General features: G+C 34.5%; 1 protein-coding gene across 3 annotated transcripts in view; it reads left to right on the forward strand.

Annotated features, from left to right (window-relative positions):
* The window catches only part of LOC149795516 (cGMP-specific 3',5'-cyclic phosphodiesterase-like), a 412,811-nt gene extending 397,357 nt beyond the window's left edge, over positions 1-15,454 (forward strand). For all 3 annotated transcript variants that reach the window (XM_089965316.1, XM_089965315.1, XM_089965317.1), the window contains exons 20-21: positions 338-465; positions 8,063-15,454. In XM_089965316.1, coding sequence (XP_089821442.1) covers positions 338-465; positions 8,063-8,143 — 209 coding nt within the window. In that variant the 3' untranslated portion in view covers positions 8,144-15,454. The remainder of the gene's footprint in view (positions 1-337; positions 466-8,062) is intronic.
* Positions 15,455-27,814: the final 12,360 nt, after the last annotated feature.

Here is a 27,814-nt window from a genome sequence, read left to right on the forward strand (position 1 = left end):
TTATTTACCACAGCTTAAACTAAGAATGAAGCATTTTCTTTGTACACAAAAAGTTCATAAAAGGACTCAGCATTTGTAAAGTTTACATCTGTTATCGATTTAAACTACATGTAATTGATATCTCTACATTGGTTTTCAGTATACTGCTATGGTAATAAATATTTTTATTTTAAACAATTATCTACATTTTGTACTCCAGCATAAGTCTGAAATTCATTTTCTTAAACATTGCAATACCGCTGTAATGTGTAAATATTTTTCCATCTGTTACTCTTATAAAGATAATAATTATTCAGTTAATTTTTTGCATTTATGATTTTGCTTCTCAAAATTTCAGAGAACAAAAACATTGTATTATCCCAGATAGAGTCAGAAAAAGAGAAATCAAATGCTGCTAAACCTAGTGAAAAGAAAGAGACCAAAGACCAAACAAAAGAGCAAGACAGTCAGTTGAAGTCAGGAAAAGTATGTAGTTTCCTTATACTAGTTATTATACACCTATTTCAAAAAGGGACAATATCTGGCATTTGCTTTGTTAATCGATTTTTTCATATGTCCATCCTCATTCCTACTTAACTCTTGTATTAAAACACCTTTTCACACCAAACTTAAAATATTGTTGCATAATTACTAAGGATGTGTGTAGTTGACCAAAATCTGGTTGCTCTGGCCTACTTTGTAGATTGATTGAAACATAGACTAAAAATGAGAATGTATATTCTGATATATTAGTGTCCCTTTTCATGTAAGTAATATCAGTCTGTCTTTCTGTCAATTTTTTTTTGGCCACAAGTAGCAAAGAAATTGAGGGTTGTATATACAAATGACTGCTTGATAGAATAAGATGTACATACAGCAGAAGTCTACATTAAGCAGGACACCAGCATCAGGAAGCAGGGTGGTGAGATTAGGGATATGTCATCTCTAAATGACTTTTGTTTCTTCTTGCCACCAATTTAGCAGCATGGGTCTATCTTGGAGCAAATGGTGTGTCACATCAAACTGGAATAATCTGACTTGCTGTGTCTCTCTGCCCCAAAGGTGGGAGACATATTTGTTTTAAGCTGTTTTTCTGTCTATTAAACTTGTAAGCAAGATATCTTGGACCAAATTGGTTTTTGTTTAGACATCTTAAGTTGGTTCCAAGACCTGATTAGGTGTTGGTGTATTGGTGACTGACCTTACTTTCAAGGTCAGAGGACAGTAGCCTGTGTTAATTGAAGGACATCGGCATGTCAGCAATATAGACCCAATATGATGTGGCCACACAGAACCAAGTTTGTTTTGCAGATACTTTAGAGGAATCACGTGGGCTATTTCGAATGTGTTGGTCTTGACCCATCTTTCAGGGTCACAGTGGGGGAGGGGGGCTTACACCAACCTTGCAAACAAGATATCTACAAATGAAAATTATTGAACCATACTAACTGGATTTTTTAATGATTTGGAGGTTTAAGAACCTGTTCAAGGTGACAGCAAGATAATTTGTTTTTAGCAAAGGAATCGGCTTGTAAGCAATTAAAAGACCTCAGTTTGAAAGCAAGCCATCTCCAAACTGGATGATATTTAATATGCCTATGCTGTTGATAGGTTCTATGACCTGGTTAGCTTTTGTGACCTTGAGGAAATTTAATGATTACTTGATTGATTACATTCTATATGCAGTGAGGGTTTATGTATTGTGGGTAGTTTAGGTAGGCCTTCTTACGTGGATACTATTCATCCTATACTATGTATAATTTTGATGAAAACTTTAAAGTTTAGTTCTGTTGATTGATAGAAAATTGAAACTGTTAGCACAAAAATGAATATACATTTGTAATTTTTTTTCCTTTTATGCTTTGTTTGCAATAAATGGTAGGCATAATGGACAGCTGCAAGGTGAGGTGTGAATTGACTTGGTGTTGAAGGCACATCAACACAGGTAGGTTAAGTAGTGCAGCACCAAACTAAAAGAAGGTACTCTGCCAATGGACACACTTTGTTAGCTTATACGGGCTGGTCTAATGGTAGGATTCAGACACACACCCTTTGGGGTTTGAGTCTGGCATGCTGAGTCACCTGGATGGCTCCTGACCCCAATAGTCACCTCTGATGAGATGCAGTGCACATTGAGTCTATCCTACCTCCCTGAGTTTTGAGGGGTTTGGGGTTGTAAATTGTCCTGTATTTCAAGTCAGAAACACCTATTTGTCAATTTTTTTTATGATAGTAGTGAGTATAATCCATTTACATAATATATAATATGTAAGCAATATATGCTGAGAACAATGAAACAAACTGACTGAACTGAATATTTACATTCCATCAAAGGAAATCAAGACCTAATAAGGTTTGCAGATCATGAATAAACATAATATCACAGGAAATTTTTTGATTAAATTGACTTCATTTTTAGTATTCCTTCATATTTTAAGTATCTCATTAATGTTTGTTTTCCCTAATTTTTGTTAACTACACATGTCCAGTATAGGACAGTTACAAATGGTCCTTTAGTGTTGTTTGTATACAGGTTTCACTGTTACCAGTATTAGTTTTCCTTGACACTATTGTCTACACCAGAAGATAAATCGTTTGTCATCACAGATGAGATGATTTACTTGATATCTTGCAAACAGGCCAATTGATGCACATTTGCATGAATCTTAACTAGTGACCGCAGAAATATCTAAGATCACAGAACCAAAATTTAGTCATGTGTCGACCAATGATTCTAGGAATGTCTTTGTCACATAATGACTTCATTTCCAGGTCTTTGTTTCATTTATGCTTTTATTATTTTGGGTCCTCATGTTGCAATTTATAGTTGGTCCTAAATGAAAATGGTGCTGCTCAGAAAGCCAGTATGGCTACCACAGCAGCCATCTTGAAAATCACATCACTACTTGTGGATGGAAAGCTATAGCAGTGTTGAGTTTTCATTAGAAGACATGCTGCAAAAATGGTCCTAAATGAAAATGGTACCAAACTGGGACATGCAATATATCCACCATAGCAGTCATCTTGAAAATATTATTTGTACACATCCTGAACAGAAAGTCATGTTAGCATGTGAGTTTCACCATAAGACTTCTTATGGTGTCTAGGTGGTTTTAAATATTGTGGCAATTTGATGTCCAAAATGGCCACCACAGCAACCATCTTAATAATCTTGTCACTAGTTCTCCTAGATGAAAAATCTTATTAGTATTGAGTTTCCATGAGAAGAAATGTTATGCTGTCAAGTTGGTACTAACTGAAAATAGTGCTGATCTGATACTGATGATATCTGCTACGGCAACCATCTTGATAATCTTGTTATTGCTACTTTGCTGAAATGGAAAGTCATATTTACATATGGTTTCACCAGAAGACAAAATTATTGTATCTAGTTGGTCCAGATCTGACCTAAAATATTGCGTCCACAATAAACATATTACAGATCTTGTCACTTACTTTTCTGAATGGATGGTCATATCAACAAGGGGTTTTAACCAAAAGTCTTCTAATGGTCTTTAGTTTGTCCTAACTGAAAATTGTGTTAATTAGAAAATCTTGTTTCTCCAGAATATCAAAGATGGTTTCAGCAGTTAAAAAGTAGAAATGGTCTTGTCATGAATTCCTGGAATGTTTTTTAAAACATTTAAGTATTAGTTCCTTTGAACACATTGCAGGACTCTTATTATTAGAGTTATTGCCATTTTTGTCATGCAACTTAATGCCATGAGACTTTGTAAATATTATGCTCATGACTTGAACATCCACATATTTATTGGAGTTAATACTCTTTTTATATGCCCAACCTAAGACAAAGATATTATGGCATGATGTTGTCCATTGGTCTATTACCAGTTTTGTGGATGGCTTACATTTGGAGTAAGAAATAAATATTATCAATTTTGGGGGTCACAAGGTACAAGTCCAAGGTCACTGAAATAAGAAAAATGGTTTCCAGACAAAAACTTGAGTTATCTGCCATCTACAGCTACCAAACATTGTGGATGGCCTGTTCATAGGATAAGGAAGAACAATAATAATATAATACTACTACTTTATTTATAGAGGATGGCTCATTTAGTTAAGGACTGTTCTCCCTTGATGCCCTCTTAGCTATTATTCCTTGGTGACAAGTTTACATGGCAGGAGGTAGTAGCCTACTGCCGAGCTCTGTAGTGTCAGGGTCATGCATGATACACTGAAGTGGGTGGTATATAGAAAGGTAGACAGACATAGCTCTACAATGATACCAAATAATCTGGAAGTTCTAGTTGCATTACAAAATATAGAGGGTAAAACCTCATTTTTAGGCCCCGATTTTTTTTCCACCCAAAATTTGCTCATGGTCAGAATCTGATTTTGTGACTGGATTTTAGGCTTTTTGGTCTCAGATCTAAGGCAGACTGGTATGAACTGCAAACATACAGATGAACCTTTGCAAAAAGTAGGATACGATGGGCATTGAAATAAAGAGTTGTCTTGATACGAAAATAATGGGTCCGTTAAGCAAAAGAAAAAGAAAAAAGAACTCCGACTTTTACCCCTTCTGCTCATGCGCGAGCTAAATAGCCAATGAAAAACAATGTTTCTAACACAACTAGGCATTATATTATTGGAAAATCACCTGGAAGTTGATTTATTAGGATTTATTCAGAAATAGCTTTCAAAATGTGTTTCCTACTTGAATTTCAGGCAAAAACGACAAAAACCTCCAGGGTTTAATGTGTTAAGAAATGTACAACAAACTATATAATACAAAAGATAATAGTAATTATTATTTATTTCATCATGTTTTTAGTATTATAGATACTACATTGTTTTATAATTTATTAGTAACACTTAAATAATCAACAGAAATGTACCAGAGTATTTCTCTGTTCTAAATACAGAACTGTACCAGAGTATTGTTCTGTTCTTAGTTTTTGTGGATGAAGGTTTCGATGTGATGTTGATCTCAACTGGTAATGTATTAAAATAATGCCAGAATTAATCCTGAAGATACTCTGGTGCAGCTCCATGAGACATTTATATACAAGAACTGCTTCGTGGAAATCGATCCTTTCATAGACTGTAAATAATTTTAATGTTGTAAACAATGCTGTTGATGAATAGTCAATGCATCTCAAACAATGTGTGCTGCCCAGAAATCCTGTAAAGTTGAGGTTTGACGGTTTCCCCATACAATTGAACAATAATCTTTTGCTGGAAGAATGTATGAATTGCGGCATAAAATGCAAGTTTCTGTACGCAAATATTTCTCGATTCTGCAAATCATAGAAATTTTGAATGACTGCTTTACAAAGTTTGTCAATATGGTCCTCCCATTATAAATTATTGTCTTCAGGCACACCTACAAGCTTTTCATGTTTGACATCTTCTGATGATTATTTATTGTAAGAGATAATTATGGGTTCCCTAACTTGTATAGTTTTAGTGATGTCCCCAAAACATACATTTTGTTTTGCCTACATTAATTACCATCTTATTTTGTCATGCTCATCCTTGAACTCTAATAAGGTCTGAGTCTAATTTTATTTGGACAAGTTCAGTACCATGTTGATTTTGGGGTTAAATGGTCAATGGCTATGGTCACTGTGACTGAAAAGAATCTGGGTTTTGCATAATAACACAAGTAATATGAGACATATCGGGACCAAATTTTATGAATGTCTGGAACTTGGCATAAGGAAGAAGCCTATTGATTTAGGGTTTTTTAAAAAAAGGGTCAAATTTCAGGGTTACTGTTACTGGACATTTGCATATTCAGGGTTCCCACGCTACCAGGAAATCGGGAAAAAGTCTGAAGAAATTATGGTTTTTTCCCAACCGTGAAAAACCCTTGAATTTCACAAATATTGTTGAAAGTCAGGAAAAAACCGAGAATATTCTCCCACCACATGACACCCAAAACAATCATGTAATTGAGTCATAACTAAACTGATCTTGAGTTAAATTTATCAAGTTTTAAGCAGAATATTTGGAGGTGCAGTATGGATTATTTGGGTGCTTGCAGTAAACATACATGCAGAGTCCATCCAACTGTTCAATGGATTAGACTCTTCTAATAGACTTTTATTTTCAAAGTCAGCTTGATGTCCACATCTTTCTTGAAAGGTATGAAAACCAGTCTAGCATCACAAGAGGCCAATATTGTAGCAGCAAAGCATAACTGCTTACCAGATGGCCTAACAAACTTTAAATGTTTTTCAATCAAGTGATACATGCATGAAATCGATATGAAAATTACTTATTTTCTCAGAAATTGTGAGTATTAAAATCATTATGCCTTTAATCTGCTGATAGACTAGATAACACTACGGTGTTGATGAAATGTCCTGGTACTCGCGATTTGCTTTACTAGTAGCATGAGTACAAATCTAATAACCCACATTTGAAAATGTTGTAGAAAAAAAAATAAAAATAAGTTTAAATGAAAGTTGTATACTGGTTTTAATAAAAATACAACAATGAAAGAACACAAAATTTGCAATATTTATATATTCTGAGAACAACTTCTGGAGTTTTGTTTTATCATGGTACTACCACATTGACAAGTGCTCTCTGCTTGATAAATCAGACTGATGCGATTGCTGGTTTTTACAAAAAGTATCTGACTTTCATTTGACATAATTGAATTTCTGTACAACAACATTTAAAAGGAGTTTTTGTTGATATCACGTGACTATTGGACTTCCAATATCATCATTTGAGATTTGTGAAGTAATGTGACTAGTAATGCAAATGGCAAGTACCAGGTCAGGTTTCATCTATGCCTTACTTTTGTCAAGTCTGTAAGAGAATTAAAGACATAACGATTATAATACTTGCCATTTCTGAGAAAATAAATAATTTTCCTATTGATTTTATGCAGGTACAAGTCTATATATATATTAAGTTTAAATTTTACCATATATTGGTACCACACAGTGGTGGCAAATTCCAAATTTTCAATATGCAATTGCAATATGACCCCACACTCCAACCTGAATGTCCAAATATGAAAAAATGGGGTGGGAATATTCAGAGGAAACCTGGATTAGAAAATGGAATGCTATTCATTTTAAGCCAAATTTGTAGTCCAAATTGTTGAATTTTAGAGCTGAAATGAGAAATTGTCGTCCCTTGTATTATGTATTCAAAACAATATGAGCCCCTGTATCAGTACAGGTTTGGGGACTGATTTAACATATTCCAAGAAGACAAGTTGATTTTACAAAAAATTCAGTCCTTGTTTATGCAGTAGTATATAATTTTGAAGGTCTTCTGTCAAAATTTAAATCAATCATTTTTGAAAATCTTGTTTGGGATTTTATTTGCACAAATAAATTCAGGGTTAAACTCTTCGTTACAGGACAAGATTCTAATTATTTGTGTGTTTTTTGGTGTTTTTTTTTACTGTAATAGGAAATGTTACTTTCAATGAGATGCATATAAAATTGCCATAGAATTCTTTAGAATTACAAGTTTGAAAGGAAACAAAACTAATTTATGTTCATTATGTTGTTCCCACTTAGCAACATAATGCAGATCAGCAAAAAAAAAGTTAGAATTTTTATTCTGTACATTGAAATGACTTTATATGCCAATTTATAGGAATATAATAAACTTGTTTCATGTGATACCTTTTGTCATTTTGTACATGATCGTCTTTTCTAACTTAGGTGTTTTTTTTAGTCTTGAAATAGAAAAATTTTAGATTTAGAAACCGCATGTTTTATAATCTAAAATGTTAATTCCATTCAGTAATGGTCATATGTGAACCTTGAAAAAACTAATTTCATCCTGAAAAAAACCTGTAAATGCATGGGAACCATGTGTGAAATTTGTTCCACATCATGATCTAGAAATAAGATTGAGGTTGGCTTGAAGTTTTTAATGATTTCTTTAGCACCTCTTCCGATGGAGAATTCTTCAAACAAATCTCTGGTAGATCTTTAAAATGTACTTTCCTTGAGTTCAAGTCAAGCTTTCTCATATTTGGGACATCGAAATAATTCATTAATGCCAAAAGTAATATGTTCAGACATATCTTTACTTAATTTCATGGAATTGTGTTAAATTAAAAAATAATTTGGTTTCTTTTCAGACTTCCAAAACGGGATCCAGATCATTCAGGAAGAAAGGTCCAAAAAGTGACAAGAAAACTGCTGTCTGTTCTTTAGTATGATAAATCAGAGATTCTGTTGATCAATTTACACATTGTTTTGCAATACATTATACCATAGCTGATGGTATATTAAAACAATATTTTATGCAGTATTTCCATGATGCCAACTGTTGATGCGGCCATTAGTTCAGTTGTGATAGAAATTAATATGCATGATGTGATGGAAAAGTTTTGTGCTAGGAAATGACAGAAGTACTTTATCTTCTAGGATTTCATTGATCACAAGGTGAAATCATTGATACTTGAAAAACAAAACTTGCGTGCTTGAGCAGATTACTCAAGATTCAGGTGGTAGTTTCATAGAGTTATTTTCTATTAAAACTACTTGTTTGATGGCCTCAGATATACCCCTATATAAATGAATGAGCTCTCCAATGATTCCTCTTTTTCTTGTGAGGTAGTGTGCAGCCTTATTGCAGTGAATGAGTTCCTGGATGCCAAAGTAAATGAATAATTGCAGTGTTTGAGATTACTAAGAATGCCTTTTTTCACATTTATTTGAACTTAACTAAAATTTCCAAATGTGAGTACCAATACATAATTTGTTGCATTTATTATAGAGCTGGATATCAAGAAAAGGTTTGTACTGTGATATAACTAAATGTAACATGATACATACCAGGGTAGAATGCAGTTATACACCACTCCCTCGATAACTCGCACCCTGATAACTCAACAAATATAATGAGGGGTTAGGCATGGCTTCTATTTTTATACCAGAAAATACCCTAAAAATTGATTCCAATTTGTTGAACTTGAAGAAAATCGCAATCAAAAATGGTAATGGAAACTTTGAAGTACCGCTAGTTTAATCATCAAAAACAGTAGATGGGACCTGGAAATTTCAATAAATGCATTGAAATATAAAATTTAAAAATAGGTCATACAGTTTTTTTCCATTTTCTTTCCAAACAACATTCCTAGTACACCACAATTAACGATGTGTAGGGAAATTTCGATCAATGAAAATGTCACTTATGCTGAGTGGAGGCAGTACTGTAATAAATAAGTACAAATTAAATAATTTTTTTATCAATTGAAATTTGTGTTCTAGTTCTATCTTTTAGTTCCTTTTAAGTGTAATCATCATAAATGCAATGTGTCCTCATGTATTTAACGTAAATTGCGTCAATCTGCCACAACAGCTATGTCCACGAGCTTTTCTCTGAGAACCTAATTGAGTGCAGACCGTGTATTGATAACTAACTTTCGGAAGTATTTGTTGTATTGTTGCACTGAATTAAAAGCTGGCCTCCTTTGTATTACCATGTTAATTATGTCTTTTGAATCAAATAAAGGAGGTGGAATAAAAGAAAATTTCAAAGACACGAAAATCCTACAAGCTTAAAATCTAGCAGCCCCGGGTGAACTCACTTCATTTGATCAATCGAACATTTATAACTGTTATTGTATATGTAACATAAACTACCTTAAATTAACAGACTCTTTCATAACTGTGATCAAAGATAACAAGGCATCCAAGCAAAATGAATACTTCGTAAAATAAAGAGCTTGATTTCACAGATATGGACCATTGTGGGCAAGCAAGTTTCAGAGAATTCTTAAACTGGCACTTGGAGATATCTTCAGGGATGATAAGAAGTTTTGTTATTAATTCCAATTAATAATTCACAACATCAGTAATATGGTAATCATGTGATTTTCAATGTAGACGATTGTTTCATTAAATAAATGTTGCACGTTTTGGAAAAAATGAATCTTGTTTGGTGCTGTATCAACAGTTAGTCTAGTTTCCTGCTCTCTGGGCTCCTGATTTGGCAGGATATTATTAAACACCACTATGGGAACTGGACTCGTCAAGAAAAGAAAAAGTAGTGATGTAATATGCAGATTTTTTTTACGCATACATGTGATGTTTGTTGAATCCAGTTGGAATGATCTTTCATATGTTGGACATTTTGAAAATAAATGTTATTTAAAAAGAATAACAAACAACTTAATTAGGAAAAGCACATTTTTAAAAATTATTATCGACATGATTGTAAAATGAGGATTCAGTCAATAAACAGCCCAGTTCTCTAACGCCATCCCCCCCCCCCGTTTTCTTGATGTCAAATTGATTTTATTTTTCTTCAATATTTGGAGGTCCCTCGGTAAATTGCGCCTTGCTTATAGTGCAGTCTATGTTTGTGGACCCCGTTGTGCGCAGGTTATTGAGGGAGAGGTGTATTGAGGACCAACAATTCAGTGGTTCAGGGTGGGATCACAATCTTTTTTGTTTAATTTCCATCAGTCAATAGCTGGATAAATATTTTGCTCTGATTTATACCAAAATAATGCCGTATTATTTACATGATATTTTATTTGGGAACAATATTATCTTAAGATGAAAGAAGAAAAAAATATTTTGCTTGAAAAAAAATAACAGCCCCCCTCCTTCCCCAAAAATTAAATGGCCAGTAACTTAAAGTAGATGAATTTGTGATTTTGTGTATTTTAATGGTTGTATAAGATGTAATCTGAAAGATGTAACTAAAGCGGGCTGATTAAGCTTACACTATAGCTGATACTGTGAAAGACATTATGCGGACATTAGAGAGACTGTTGGTAAAAATGGGAAGTATTGATATTGAAGCCTACGATTTTCTAGCCACACTGTTGTTATAATAGGCAGGAAAACTTGGACTGGAGGATGATTCGCAGTCTTATAAAGGAATACATATACTTAGCAAATTCACACACTCTAATAAATAGCAAAACATTTTGGTTTTCTTTTTTTCTTTTATTTATTTAAATTATTCTGAAAAGTTGGATTAGACCCAAAATGGTTTTAGAATACTTAACTTTAAGACTGCATATGTGAAACATGTCAAACATGATTAAAGGATCATAAATATATTTGTAATATTCACCATTATTTTGTGACAGATGCATCATTTTTATATATATAAAAAGTTAAAAAATTATATTTTGAACTATTTTGTCATGAATAATGAAAACATGCTGCTAATATCATTGAAATCATAACAGGATTCCTCAGGAATTTCTCTATAATTCTTACTGACAGAAACAAACAATGTACCAGTGCAGCAAAAAAGTATCGCGGTAGGTACCACCAGAACAAATACTGTGGTATACCGGTAATACAACACACCTCTAATTTATTATATGCCTAAAAATATATATAAAAAAAGTTATTGGTTCAAAATGGGAACTTGAAGATCACAGTTGTTTATTTTTTGTATTGTGACCACAGCATCAAAAAGCATGCATCTTCAAATGATGAAAACAATCTCCAATTACTATGTACAGATTGAAGTTCTTTAATGATGATACTATTAATGGCAACAGTTGAGAAATGTACCTGAATCATCATGAAGTTTCACCTTCAATCTTTGTTTTATGCTTTATGAGGTATGGAGCTTAATATAGTGTCACTGTATATATGATTAGTGACATGGTTTGCATTTTGGTTGACCTGCTGTTTTGCTGGATGCAATTGTCATTGTCAAAATCCACTTCCTTTCTTGTGTGGATATATTGTGATCTGTTGTCAATCTATGTGTTTGTGCACCTCTCCATCCATTCACTGACTCTGTCTTTTAACACAGCTCTACTCTCTTAATCTCAAAAATAGGTAGGCAGACAAGTTTGTTGGTTCAATGTTCACTTTTATGGATAAAACAGTACACAGGAGATTTGTTTTCTCACCATTCTTGTATTTTGTTTTTATTTGGATTGCAGTATTCTTATATAACACATGTATTTCTACTATAGCTTTTCATGCATTAGAATCTGTTCATTTTTCATTTCTTTAGAACTTTTTATACTGTGATCTGATCATAACAATTTAAATTTCATTTGTCCATTGCTCAGTAGAATTTTGCTGATATTAGTTTTATCAGTAAAGAATAAATAATTTTAAATCTTAAAGTTTGAGTGACATATTTATACATTTTATTGTTGAAGTTATATTGTGCATACAAGATTCGCTCAGTCACTATTCTTTTTTTTCTTCAAATATCAATCATATTGTTGGTTTCAATGCATGCACAGAAGCATACATTGAAGACACATGCACTATCCAGAACGCCAAACTTGGTGCTATTTGGGAGCCACACTAGCCAAGTTAGTAGACCATCAGACTCGTAACTTAATGATTAAAGATTCAGTACCATCCCAGACCATTTCCTGCAATGATAGAGCAAATAAAGTGCAAAAATGCTATTAAAAACCAACTAACTAATATGATATCAAATAACATAGCTTCATATTATAGTTTTATGAACAGAGTGCATTCTTATTTCTATTTATGAATAATACATTTGTTAATCATTTTCTTTTGCCAGTTTACAATTTTTTATATGCCCACCAAAAGGAAGAACATTTATTGTTCTGATGTAGTATATGCACCATTGGTCTTGTACCTTTTTAACTTCTGCACAGTAACTTAACTTTTGTACCATCTGCTTTTATCAAACTTTGTTAATGGCTTACACTTGAGACAAGGAAGACCTATTTATTTGAGATTTGGCAAGAACAAGGGAAAGGTAACTGATCGAAAATAAAAAAATTGTTTTTAGACAATAACTTGAGCCCTACCTCACATGCTTTTGACCAAACTTCATGAAATGCTTGCACTTGAGGCAAGAAAGACACCAATTTGTATTTTTTAACAGGTGCTTAATGATCAACATCATAATGACTTAAAAACACAAAACCATTTCCACAACAAACTACATAGAAAGCTTTCACCAGCAACCAGAAGGATGTATTGCACTTAGGATAAAAAATGTAGAGGTGAAAGTTACTATGATGTTTGTCAAGGATTGGTGGTTTCCACACACAGACACAAAATGGAGTTCTGCATTTTGTTTCTTGAGCAAGCCTTGTTAATTTTTAAATCATTAAAAAAGAAAGGAACAAAGTCAATTAACAGGTCATGATCACAATGACTTGAAAAATGGTTTAGGTCCAAGAGTGAGAAAAGAGTAAACAATATATAAAAACTGTCTATATTTGTGCATTTATATAGATGCAGTTTTAATTCAATTGATTGACAGTTGGTTCTTTGAAATCATTTTAAACTTGGATAAATGCTATTTCAGCTACATATTGTACAAGATAACTACTACAGGGTGCAGTATCATGTCAGAAAGGCCAGTTATATCTGAAATACATATATTGGGAATTCCCTCAATACATAACATCATATATTGAGTGGATGTATAATGCATCAGTCACAGTACAGTACTCGTGCTCCTACAACTGTTGTGATTATTTGTTCGTGTTAATTCTTTTCACTGGATGTGGCAACGCAGGTTTTAATTGAATTTGAATTTTCTATGGGGGAATATAAATATGTACACTGAAATCTTTATATGCATACCAAAGGCAGAATATATCATATTACTATGTTCAACTTTCCATCTGTCTGCTCCTAGTTTGTTTCTGCATAGTAACTATAGTTATCTGCTTCTACCATTAACAAGCTTTGTTAATAGCTTGCATCTCAGATACCATGATTAAACTTGGTATATGGCTTACACTAGAGATAAGTAAGACACGTATTTTCTTCTTGGTTAGAGGTCAAGGTCAAAGAAATAGTTTTTATGTGATATCTCAAGGTCTTGAACACTTTTCTTGATCACACTTTGTGGATGGCTTGCATTCACAACAAGGAAGACCTATTCATTTTGAGATCACAGGTCAAAATCACAGGACAGAGAGAAGCAAACGATGTCCACAAAACTATTTTGCCTCATGCCTTGTCTGACCATTGTAGCAAGCTTGCATTTGAGATATGAAAGACACCTATTGATTTGGATTTTAAAAGGTCAATAGTCAGGATCAGGGGCACATTGAGAAGGACAAAAGTTTTCACAAAACAATTCGAGTTCTAAGCTATAAACCATGACCAAGGCAAACATTGTGGCTGGCCTGCATTTGAGATATCAAAGCACCTCTGGTTGATGCTCTTTTTATGCTAAAGATGCGTTCTTGAGGTTATGGTCTAAATTGAAAGTAATATATATGTTTAAAAAATGTGTGTATGTGAGCTGCAGACATGTTGCAACACATAATGCCAGTGATGACATAAAATGGGCACTGGTGCAAGTTGAATGTTATTTCTTTATTATCAATTGTGTTAAAAAGAAAATGCATAAATCAAGCATTACCTTATTGATTTTTGTTGTCAATAGATGAATGGTCAGAATTACTGAGACTAAAAGAAGAAATTGGTTGCTACAAAATGACTCCAGTTTTTTGTTGCCCTGAGCAGATTTTATGGTTGACTTGTGTTTACAATGGAAGACATGTTGATTTTGGATTCAAAAGGCAAAATATCTTACCAAAGAAAGAGTTGTATGTAAAATAAGTATAATAATAATATTTATTAGATAGTGGGCATGCACTGTACCATTTACAGGTTTTTTGTTTTATGCATAAACATTGATCTCCATTAATATGTCCTTCATTGTACCAGTAACTGTATAAAGGTTTTTATGAAAATGAAGATGGCATTTGTTCATTGTTGTCCACTTTATGCAGAAAAGTGGGGGCATTAACTTGGGCTTGCCCTTGCATCCATTCATCTCACTTTTGTTTCTGTAAATAAACTCCCTTAGACTGGTGTGCTAAGGTATCACAGGTCTTAATATTTGTGATATTGTCTATCAACAAATAAACAGACTTGCCAGCATGCTTTTGTCATGTCTCTCTTGTTGTTCCTTGCCCGTTTTCTTTTCAAATCACATGATAATGAGAACTGACTGATCATGTGGGTGCCTTATAGAATCCTTTCGAGCATTAGTGGATACTATGATAATCAGAAAAATTCCTGTATGGTGGCACTTGTCATGAATTTTTAAATTGAGACTAATGTATCAGTGTGGCTCATCATGAAACAACTAATTGTGAAACAAATATATCAGTTAAAGATCAAGACAATGCCAAAGAAATGTGTCATATAGTAGTGGTTACTAGCACGTGGAGGGCATTTACATAAATAATGGAGTGACAACACCTTGTTACTTTAGGTTGCCCATCATGACAAGCACAGCATTTTTCAGTGTCATTATTAAAAGTGGAAAATTCTTTCTTCCAGTGCAGAATCCAAAGATCCCACTTTTTTGTTTCTTCACAAATTACTAAGTATTGTTTTATTGCTTTGCATGGTATGTTCAGTCTTTTTGTTCTTGCTTTTCTTTTGAATGTTAATTTCACTTTCAGCTGCAGAGATAAGTACACATTTTTTCATCATACTAGTGTAAATGTTTTTGCAGCAGACTGGAGAATGTTGGTGTTGGACTTTCTTTATCAAATTCCCGTATAAAAATGGTAAAACAATTCCTTTTTTTGTGTTTCTTTTTAATAGCTTTTGTATTTTGTGTTTCTTTTTAATAGTTTTTGTAACTATTCTTGAAGAAATGATAAGGACTTGATGGAATTGGTAGTGCCTGAAATTTGCCATCTGCTTTTGGTTTATTGGTTAATCTCGTGTTTAGTGTGACATCATTCACTATCAGTAATCAAATTTTGGATCCATCAACTTCTTCATTATTATGTACATAATGGATGGGGCAAATTTCACATCTGATATAACCTAAAGGGTGAATACCTTTGATCTTTTGTGATGTTAAGACTTGGAATATTTTTTAGACATGTTTGGCATTCTTTGTTGTATAAAACTTTCAAGGACCTAGATAACCCAATATATAAAGGCTGTATCAAAACTGTGGTGTGTGGTGCTAAAATAAAGAGTATGAAGCATATAGCTTTTGTAGTCCAGTCAACAAGTGTTAATGAAATGTGAGATATGTGCCCATCATACAATAGTTTTAAAATCTAATAGCAACATAAACCAGGACTTTTCCACATCTTCTGTTCCTCAGAGTTGACAGTGAAGCATATCTTTTCTCTGACTTCAGAGAGCTGTTTGAAGGTAGCTCCATCATAGTGGAGCTTTTGTGGCTTTGAATTGATGACCTGAAAAAATGGTAAGAAAGATAAAATAGATATTCGAAAGTATCTCAGTTTATAAGCCTGTACTTTGTTATTTTCTGTTATCAATTAATGCATAGACTAAAAAAAATTACTTTAAAAATAAACAGCACTTGCCTGATAAATGCTTTCAAGTAATTCTCATTTATTTTCTTGCTTACAGACAAAGAGAACAAGTTTTTAGACCCATATGTTTTATTTTATTTTAATCATAAATAGTACACCATTACATCTTTCAAAATGAATTCCATTACAATATTTCATTTTTTTTTATACTTTATTAGCTTCAGATTCCATTCATCACTACCAAATAAATATGGTAATCATGTGATCTAAACTGTGTATTCATATACAGTGATTGTAATTTCGGGGGGCGGGTATAGGCTATTTATTATAAATCTGGGGATCATGCCATGTTTTGATATTGACAATATTCATTCAAGTATACTGAAACATGTACTCACAAATGGGTTAGACATTTTACAAAAGTGGCCAGCAGTAAGAATTAGAGATGCAATGATAATGTTATCCATGAGAAAAAAAGATCGCAAATGCAAACATAGTTTAGCACACATCGCTTTGTAGAAGTGGAGCATGTAGTTCGAACAGTCTTGAAATTTGCATGAATTTGAACGGTTACGTTGAAAACTTGCCATGAAAAAATTGATTTATCTGAAAAAATACAAAATGTTAACAACTAAAATACATAACTTCTTAAAGAGTTTTATTTATTTGAATACTTTCCAAAACTAATGAATGATATTTTGTTAAAACTTAAACTAGAGTAAATCAGATGACATGCTCTACTAGTTACTAGGTTGAGTAGCATCCCTTTGCTGTAGTGGCACAGTTTGCAGTTGTAGGAATGTGACCTAATTAGGATTGAGCTTTGTTTACAATCAAAAGAGTAGCCTGGCCCACTATATAGTTAAGGGAAAAGCAATTGAGGGGAGCAAACAAAGTGATGTTCAAGACTGGTAAAAAAGTTATATACATTTACAGCTAGAGAGAAAGTGCGTTAAAGTCGAATATGAAAAAATGACAAACACATGAGAAAAACATTGCTAAATCTGTCTGCTGTCACCAAGTACTTGTATTTCTGATCATCAACAACATTTTGAAGAATTCATTGTATTTGGTATGTTACTTTTCTAATTTTGCATCTGTTTATGCAGTAATAAATAACAGACAAATAAGGTTAATTCTCCATTTTAAAAATATGCCATGAAAAGTTCCTGGTGAAATACACTCCAGGGTTTTATTAACTATGCTATTGGATTTCATTGTGGTCATATTCAATTGTCAGCATTCTGCTTCATCAATTGTTGCCCCACATACTTCGATCCACCCAATTTCATTTTCACAAAAGCTCTATTTATTATTGGATTCCAACCAAATTTGGTATGCAGCTTCATTTTTCAAGAGGCCTTGGCTGAGTTGTCAGTACCCTGCATCATTTAGTCGACTTAAAACCATTGATTTTTGGACCAGCCATTTTGATTCATGATACAGTCATGTTTCAAAAAACAGTATTTCAGCAATCATGGCTTTAAAAAGTGAAATAAATCCTTTTACCACCACTATATACATATTGCAACCAAATTTTATATCATAAATCAATGCTTAGAGCCCACCTAAAACTACCATCAGAGCAGTTTATGCAATATGTTATTATCGATGCAGATGAAAGTATGATCACAAATAAGCAGCCTCCATTTCAATACTGCTGAGAGAGCCCATTGGGCATTTTGCATAGGGTAAAGTGGAACAACCCAATTTCTTAACTCAATTCTCTCCATCTTTCCCTGTTTTCTCAGCTGTTTTTGGGAATCTCCATATTCCATGCCTGTCCTCTCCATAATATTGTCTTCCCACCTCTTTTTCTGTCTGCCTCTTCTTCTGCACCATTGCCCTGTGCCTTGCAAGATTGTTTTTGCCAGTCCAGATGATCTTGAGACATGACCATACCACTTCAGTTGACACTTTTTACAGTGGTCAAGAGGTTGTGGACTTCTTTTTTGGTTACATGGTCAGTGTATGAGATGCCCAAGATCTTGTGGTAGCATCTCATTTCAAATGTTTGAATCCTTCTTTGTAGATCTGATGTGAGTGTCCATGTTTCACAAGCATACAGAAAGATGGATAATACAATCGAGTGCATCAGCCTTATTTCTGCACTGATGCTATTGGTGTTGTTTGTCATTTGTTTAGGTTTTTCAGCGTTAATCTCCATACCATATGATTTAGAGTTTGTGTCAATGCACTCAAATAAGTCTGCTAGTTCTTTTTCATCTCTTGCTAAACCATCAATATCATCTGCAACACTAATGTTGATGATTGTTCTTCCCCCAATACTGACAGTGCCCTTGTGGTCATAAAAGGCATCCCCATGATCCTTTCCAGGATAATGTTGAAGAGTGTAGGTGACAGTATACATCCCTGTCTGACTCCAACTGTTGTTTGAAACCAATTTCCTCTGCTGCCATTGATGAGGACAACATTTGGTGGCTTTGTCATAGAGGTGCTCAGCAACCTGCACCAGGTTTGAGCTGATGTTTACTTCCTCATAATTGCCCATAAGGCTGCATACTGTACCCTATTAAAGGCCTTTTTGAAATCTATAAAGACATGGTATAGATTCTGCTGATGTTGAATGTATTTCTTGCAAAGGAGTCTGAGATTGAAGATTTGTTCTGTGGTGCTCCTTCCTGCTTGGAAGCCTGCCTGCTTTTCAGCAATAATTGTCTCTGCTTGAGACTTTAGTCTGTTGAGAATCACCTTCAATATGAATTTACCCAGGTGACTGATCAGACTGATGGGGAGATCAGTGCATATTTATTAGGTACCTTTTAGCTGATTGACTGAGCTTGTTATCTTTCTTGATCCAGTGACTCTTCTTCCTGTCCAGTTGTTTTATTTAAAAAAACTTTTTTAATGAGTCTATATGATGAAGTTCTTTCCTGATTTAGATTATGCACAAGAAACTATGCATGTTATTTATGCCTTTATATTTTAGAAAGAATTTTTAGAAGAATATAATAAAATACATAAAATCAATATACTATTTAATTTGGGAGAGTGTATAGGCTGTGTTATAACAAGGCTGCGCAGTTAAATGGATGGTCAACTCGGTTGTGTGAACAGGTAAGGGTTATTTTGACTACTTGAGCCTCGTATTTCTACAAATTTCAATCTAAAGATGATTTAGTGATCATATTGTTGATGATTTCATTGGAGATTAAAGTTCTGCCATTTTAGTCGAAATCCAAATGCTTAAATCCATTTTACTTGCTATACACCCTGAACATTCAGATGTAAAAGTAATGACAAGCTGAGATAATTTGATTTGCACCATTTTCAGGCAGAAAATATCACTTCATATGCACATTTCTGAAGAAAATAATTTTAAATGGCCAATTCCTTGGTAGAAGATCTCGTGAACTTTTCTTTCCGATAACAGACAAAATATTTATTATGTGTTGTTAGTTTGCTTTTATCAAAAAAAAAGTATTTGAAGCAAGTTTATCTAGCTTTCTTGAAAGCAGTTCTGCTTTAATTGTAAGTTTTCTGTATCTTTGAATTAAAGTGATTTTTAGATCAAGAAGAGGTTGTGTGATGGGACAGTGTCAGTCATCCATTAGTATTTATCATGATATCTAAACTACCGGTACTTGGGGGAAAAGTCGTGAGACTTGGTGCACAGATTTGTCCTAAGATTAGTCTAAAGTGAAAATAATGCCCCTCAAATGTCCAGTATGGTCACTATTTCAGCCATCTTGAAAACCCTGTCTGCACATCACCTTAGAGACGATAAGTTTTCCTAGTTTTGAATACAGCAATTCTACGATAGACGTCTATTTTAACTGATTTGTGCCCAAACGATATTATCGATCGATGTCTTGGACTCTCGCTGTGATGTGAAAGAGGATCGTGGGGAGGTTGAGGGGCACCAATGGATAAAGAAGCAGTTTGTACATGAAGCACACGCTGGAAACAGAAATAAGTTTGCAAATTCTTATTATACATTATGTGATTTGCTGAAAGGTTGGGATTCAAGAGTAATAGATTTACAAATGCACAAAGTTGGTAATTTTCGAAACAAAAAGTTATCAGCTGTTTTGACACCTCAAGACCTCTGCCGCCCAAGCAACAACCTATCCATCCCACCACCACTCCATTTTAGCCTGCAGATTAACAATGGACTCGCCCACTACAATCTTAAAATACTAAACACATCACAATAGCTATTGTCAGCCAGTTAAATAATATTTTGAAATGAATGCTAGCTGATTTGGCCCAAACGCCATGCTGAATAGGACTATGTGAAATATTAAAAGAAAAACAACCGATTTATTTTTGTAGTTATTACTGTTTTCTTATTCATGTTAACAGCATGTAAAAGGTTGATATTTAGCTCTTAAATTTACAACAGATAATTATCAGCAAATTTCTTGTCAAAATCAAAAGTAAATAAAAGCTGTCGCATTTAGACTTAACCAAATTAAATTTCCATTGTATCAATAAAGAAATATTAAGTTAACTTTCCTTAAGTCAGATTAGTATCAACACTATAAAACAGTAATGCATATACATTTACCCGATGTATTTATTGATTTCACTTGCAAATAATGCTTTCTTCACATGATATTTTTACAAAATATTTTATAAAGAGGTAATGATGAGTAAAACGATAGTATAATGTACATTGCTGTTATCATTAAATTTGTATATTACTGTTATCGTTAAATTGTTCTTTTGAATAAATCTCGAACCATTAAACCAACTTATTTTCATTTTAACCTTTGAAACATTTCATCTATTTAATTTAAAGCACGTATTAAATCGATTCAATGTTGATTTCTGAATTTATATTTTTTGTATATTAATACATATAAAATATAATAACACATCATGTAATCGATTCATCGCAAAGTTATTTCAAGTCAAGTCAGCATTATATTTTTGTTCTAGAATGGTAATACACTAAGTAAATTGGCAAATGACATCAAAAGTATTTTAATTATAGTGGCGTTGGTCAAACGGGTTTTGCCAATTCAAGATATGACTATGTTGACAGAGACCAACCCATAAGCTGTGTGTGAAACTTTATAAAAAGAACCTGCAAGCCCACAGGACATGTAACCTAAAAATACTACTGGTCCTGTCCATAACCAAATGGTCCTAGATTTCATCATACATGAAGACTAAATGCAGTCAATGACTTGAATGTAAATTCAGGTAGAGGTGAATATAAGCCCTTAGTAAGGTTATAACGAAAAAAGGAACATGAAGAAAACCACAAAATAGAACATTTATATCGTATATCAGATTTATTAAATTTGGCATAAAATGTCAACCATTTACTGACCAGGACAATGATGCTTAGTGTCCAGATACTTACATAACACATCTAGAGGCTTACTGTCCAAATTCACATATAACGCGTTTAGAATCTGGGTATCATAATCAAACCATTGAAAACAAGAGTGATTTATTGTCTGAATAAGAATCAGGATTGATTCATCATTAATCTGAGTATCGGATATAGACCCTTCCTCCAAAGATGAGCCTGTGATATTCGTCGTAATTTGCTCATGAAATTAGGTCTGCAGAATGTGTTCCACACCTGATTGCTGGATCAAATGCATCCACATCAGAAGAATGCAGTTTAACAGTTATCTTTCGTTCAGCTCAGCACCGTGAATTATATATATGTCTTCAGCTCAGTGAATAGTAGATAAATTATTCTTGTGATATAATTTGTTTAATGAGTAAACCCTGTGTGTGTACATGTGACACACTACGGTTCCCATTAATGCTTAGTCCTATATAAAAATGAACTATTCCATAAATCTAGGGAAAACATGGCTAATTACATGTACAGATATTAACGTTTTCAGGACATGGAACGAGTACTGTTGCTCTGTATGTTCATACAACTGGTGTTGAAGTCATTCGTGCCAAAAACGAATCTTGCAACTTTACCTAAATCAATAAAGATTATGTGAAATCCACTGAGGTACAGTCTCGGATATCATTTGCGATGCTGAGCAAACTATAACCACAGGTACAGGATGTGAGCTTTATTTTAAACAAAATCAATAACCTAGAGGTAAAACAAAAAAAAAAATCATACCGAGTGACAAAAGTTCCTCAGGTTAGCCCCCATCACCCGTTTTGATATGGGACCCAGTATATCATACTGTAATACTATAATTTTGTCACTCGTTATATTTTTTCTTTCAGGTTGTTGGTTTTCTTTTCAACATTATGCTCGCGTCCAGCATCTTGGACTATAACAACATTGTCATGGTCTTGGCATGCATCCTGTTTCCATATTTAAAGCGAATTATGTAACCCAGCTAGCATTTTTGTTTCATAGTATCGTATTCCTTTTTAGCAGTTCTTTTCTTTCCCCCAAGGCTGTGATTTTTGTTTCTCACCCTTTAGTGATTTCCAGGCATCCAGAGAATCCCACATGTCATTTTAGTTTATTAGGAGCGCTAGTATACGGCTACTCAATACAGCCACCGCCCGGCAAATTTCATACGTTCAATAGCCAATTGTCTCTGACCCCACACCCTAACATAAATGTCAAAAACTGGGTGGCACTGGTTAGATGTATGTGTTGAACAAACAACAAATATTTTTCGTAAGCCTTGGTCCTCACATGAATAAAGTTTCACCCCAACGCTTGCTTGAGAGGTGTTTTCTAAAGAACAATCATATCACATGACACCTGCATTATAAGACCAGTTGTAACCAGTCCTTACCATATTTCACTTTGCATTAATGAGAGGCATGATGTATATTGAGTGTGCAGACTGAGATTTTCAATCGTGTGGTCAGTATTTTGGTCAAGTTTTGTTTCAAAAACAAAATGAAAAAATATACTTGCTGCATAGAAGGGCCATCCATATATAACATCACGCAATTTGATCGATTTTTTACTCATCATATTTCGTATGAAAAAAGAACTCTGCCCCCCCCCCCATGATGTCACATAGATTTGACACCTCCCCTTACACACACACACGCACATGCATACACAGTCTCAAAACTAAGAGTGGTTTGAAATCACTTCATTGCAAAAACACAACAATACAACACAATGTTCAAAATTAACTTATACTTAGAAAAAAAAATATTTTGATCAATCCGGGTTTAAACCTTGGTAAACCTATACTAACGAGAACAATTATGGTTATGAACGATATAAAACCAAATAATAAAGTTGTAGACCTCTCATCTCATGAATTTATTTTTTAGCGTTCTCTTCCTCTCATGGCAATTAAAAATGCTCCTTTATGGATCAACTTGGAAAACATTGCCCACTGGGATCGTTGTCCTTTCGGATGAATATTCCATTTAAATCAAGTACCTTCTCATCAAGCCATTCCGTATTCCAGTCTCCTCATTCGCAATTATGACCATCATCTCGCATAGCTTATAAACAGCCACTCTCAGAGCCGGATGATCATCAACAGAACTTGTACCTGTTTGTGCTGGACAGAGTGGCTGAGCAGCATGACCAAAGATGCGAAGTACATGCAAATCCTGTCACTAAGCATGGCTTGAACTGACGGGCAGTACAGGTTGTATGGAATCTACCGAAAGGTATTTTTAGACCATGAAAAATGTCGTCCACTCTCAGACTTTGAGATGTAAAATAGGATGGAAACTCCCCGACTCTTTTTCTTTCCGAAACTGTATGTCCCTGACCTGTTTGAACGAGAGCTAAAAGAGGAGGAAAAAGCTTGACTATAACCACGCTGAAATACGCTTCTTGACTTTGAACAGCATTTGTCGTCAGGACACATTATAATTTCAGTAAAATGATGGTCTGATTGCCCGTGGAGATCATGCCACGATTTTCGATCTCTGAACAATTATTGCCGTTCTAAGAATTGTTTGGCTCGATGTATTCAGTAATAGCTTGAAATTGCCCGAATTCTTCTTCTCCATCTCAGCATTGATTATGTTACCTCTTTTGTCTAATTAACTACTGCCTTAATGGTCGTGAGGTGAAATTAATCCACTCGTTTCCTTACTCTATGGTACCATCTTCCACTTAGTTCCATTAAAGGCATTTTATCTAACTGCATGTGTTGCAGTGCGCACCATGTGGAGATCATGTTGAAGAAGGTGGTGGATCACAACCTTGATGTCGGTATCGCGGACTTTCATCCAGACAACCATCAACAGTGAATGCAAGAATTGGTCTGATCACTCAGTCAATACAGTTCCTGGTAATGGTGTCGAACTCCTTGAGATTCAACAACTTTTCGAAGTCAAGCTGATGGCTGAATGTTTTCAACGACGAGAGCTTTCCTGATATCATTGCAATACACGTTGGACCCAAATAACCAACAACTTCTCGGTTTCCAATACTCTTGGACTGAATCAGGATTCTGACATAGTCATGGGGAAATGGATTATGTCGGGCAGCAATAACCTAGTCATGATCAGGGAGGCTGACTCAATATTCCTCATGCATCAGCAATGCACTGTATATTGGTAGCAAACATAACCGATTTGGACGCAAAACTCATTGTCTTGACTTGCATACTGGTCATTCTGTGCTCAGATCATCTTTACTGGGCCGGTAACAAATGGCGTTGGCATTCCAGGTATGAAATGCGCTTTGGCAAAAGACGAAGGTAAAACCACCCATATTCAACTGTTCAGTCATTCTGTTGACACTGCGCTGTCTTTTCTCTTGAGAAGCAGCTCCATGCATGTCCAGAATAGCTTTCACTAGCAACGGTTGATCATGTTCAATTCTTGGTAGGTCTTGTCTTTCTTCCCTTTAACTTGATCTCAAATTCAATCTTTATTTTTTTTTCTTTTTCTTTCAGCTCTCTATCTTGTTCTTTTGTAAGTAGCCATTGTTTCTGTTGTTCATAGAAGCTGACCAGATCAGATTTCAAGACATCAGTCTGCAACTGCAATTAGACTGCATCAATTCTTGTCTCTGCTGAATTACTAGTGTTCGGAGTGGAATTATCAGCAACAATAACCCTGTCATTGGTCAATTGCTCAAAATTCTGTTAAGTTCCGAACTGTGGTCTTTTCGATATTTAACACACGGGGTGCTACAATATATACCACATACATTAAAAATAACATGACTTTTGAAGTGTTGGTATAAAGCAACTTGATATACCAATAGTACTGATATATCAAATTGTGATTTGCCCATGGCGTATCAATACGCATAATGATCATGTTATTTTAACTATTATACTCTCTAAACATGGATATGAATTTCTTGGAATATTACATTTAAAAAGAAGGAAATAATAAGAAAATTGTTTTCATTCAACGAGCATTTTGATACAACATCAAAAACAACCATACTCAATCCAGGAAATAAATATTATTGGCTCCACTCTGTGTCGTCTGCTGCCATCTCCATCAACATTGCTCTTTCCAGTCTCTCTCTCTCTCTCTCTCTCTCTCTCTCGCAAAAATCAAACATTGTGCAACTATGTGAAAAAGGAAAACAATGACATCAGATAAGGATCAAGATGACGAAGCAACATTTAATCTACTAAACTGTGCGTTAATTGGAGCGTTTGATAGACACATGGCTGAGACATTTGTAAATGAAAATGATCATTGTGTGTCAAAATATATGCTTGTTAGGGAAGACAGATTTGTAAACTATGAGCCTGATGATATACTGAAATTTATAGAAAGTAAGCAGAATGCAAAAACTTTGAAAAAGACACTTTTTCATGTAAGGCTAGTGACAGAATTCTTGCAGTCAAAAAATGAATTGAGAAATTTACACAAGATACCCCATCTGATTTGGATCTGCATCTGGCTAGTTTTAGATTCTCAGTGTTAGGAGAAAAGATGGATCTGAGTTTGAACTGAACGGCTTATGAAGCATCATCAGCTCCATTGATCACCACCTTAAAATAAAAAAAAATATGCACATACAATCATGAGAGGAAAAAAGAAATTTTGCATTAACAAGTCAAGCTCTTTGGGCTAAGCTATATGATTTAAAATCTAATGAAAAAGGAAATAAACACAATCGGAGTCAACCGATCACAGACGAAAAAATAAATGCCTTGTATAGCAAAAACATAATGGGGATGGAAACACCTGAAGGCCATTGTTAACGCATTGTGGCTGAACAACTCTGTGCATTTTGGTTTGAGTGGAGTGACTGAACATTACAATCTGAAATGATAATAATAATGAGGCCTTTGTATAGCGCCTAATCTTTAGAAGCTCTAAGCGCTTTACAACATTAGACAACATATATAAGATAAAAAAACATAATGATATGATTACAAAAACAAACACCATGAAATTAGAAAACAAAAAACATGCTGAGAATATTTAAGGTAGGAAACATTATTAGGTCTTGAAGTTTGTTCTTGCAGTCGAAATAAGTCAGTTTTGAGAGCATTCTTGAATGGGATCACTGTGTCTTTGTGTCTAAGTTCAGTGGGCAATTCATCCCACGTTGCTGGGCCCTGGTGTGCAAAAGAAATGCGGGGTATGTTTCATTAAAGAACGATGAGAATGACTTCAATTATTGTTAACTCAATAAAAGGCAGACAAAAACAAGAACAGGACACAATGTCAAGGACATCAAGTTGGTGGACTCATTGAACCTGAAGGACAGTTTGTACGGAGGAAATACAAATGCCAGCTGTTTGCTGTACCAAGCCAACGAAGAGAAAGGAGAAGAAATCAGATGCGTGTTCGCTGTATCCTTACGTGTGCAAATATTGTCACTTTTCCGCAAGGCACCCGCAATTGCTGGCAGAATACATCGACCTTGACAACATTAGACAATACGAAGGATTGATCAAGTGCAACGTCTTTCTTCCCACGGACTTGTGCTATCCCGTTTTATCTCACCATTGCCAAGGAAAACTGAAATAATTACAGGAAAATGGTGGGGTGGGGTGGTCAGTGCGTGTGACAAAAAAGTGGTCGGCAGTCGAAAATAAGATATCAGTTTATGTAAGCATATCAAAGATTACTGGGAATTCAAAGTTGAGTTAGACAAAAAAAATAATGTTTCCTTTGAAGCATTTGATACACTTTAAAACAAACAAAAAATTTATAGATTTAGCACTGTCAAATATCATCAACTCTCTCCCTTCCCCCTGTCCCCCCCCCACTCTCGCACACACACACGCACACACACACACACACACACACACACACATAATAAATAAATTAATACACCAATTTGTTTTCTTCTTATTGATTAATTCATTGGACAGTGGAGTACCACCTTGACTGGATGCAGACTTTTGCTTTATGGTGAAATTGCAAGAAAGCACTTAGGCCCTTGTGGATTGGACTGTTGATTGGTTAAACAGGGAAGTTTCTGTTGGGGTTTGTATTTGACTGTTGTCCCAATGTTGGGTGGTTTTGCAATGTAAATGAATGTCATACCCTCCAGAATGACTTACCATTTTATGTGGAGACCCGATGTTTGTGTGCGTGCGTGCATGCGTGTGTGTTTGCGTCCCTAATTTTGATATGGTATGTGCAGTATGTGCACATCATAATGTCAAATCAGACTATATCTGAATTTTAGTTGTTCATCGCTTCGCTCACTTTGTATCTGGCTCACTCTTTTTTGCATCACAGCTGTGTTTCAACATTTTACGTTAAACATCTTAACCACACTTCCTCACTATTCCAACTGCCAAACTAATCGTGCTTTGC

The sequence above is a fragment of the Sinohyriopsis cumingii genome, chromosome 7 (genome assembly GCF_028554795.1).
Source record: "Sinohyriopsis cumingii isolate HCF-2022 chromosome 7, ASM2855479v2, whole genome shotgun sequence".
Taxonomy (NCBI): domain Eukaryota; kingdom Metazoa; phylum Mollusca; class Bivalvia; order Unionida; family Unionidae; genus Sinohyriopsis; species Sinohyriopsis cumingii.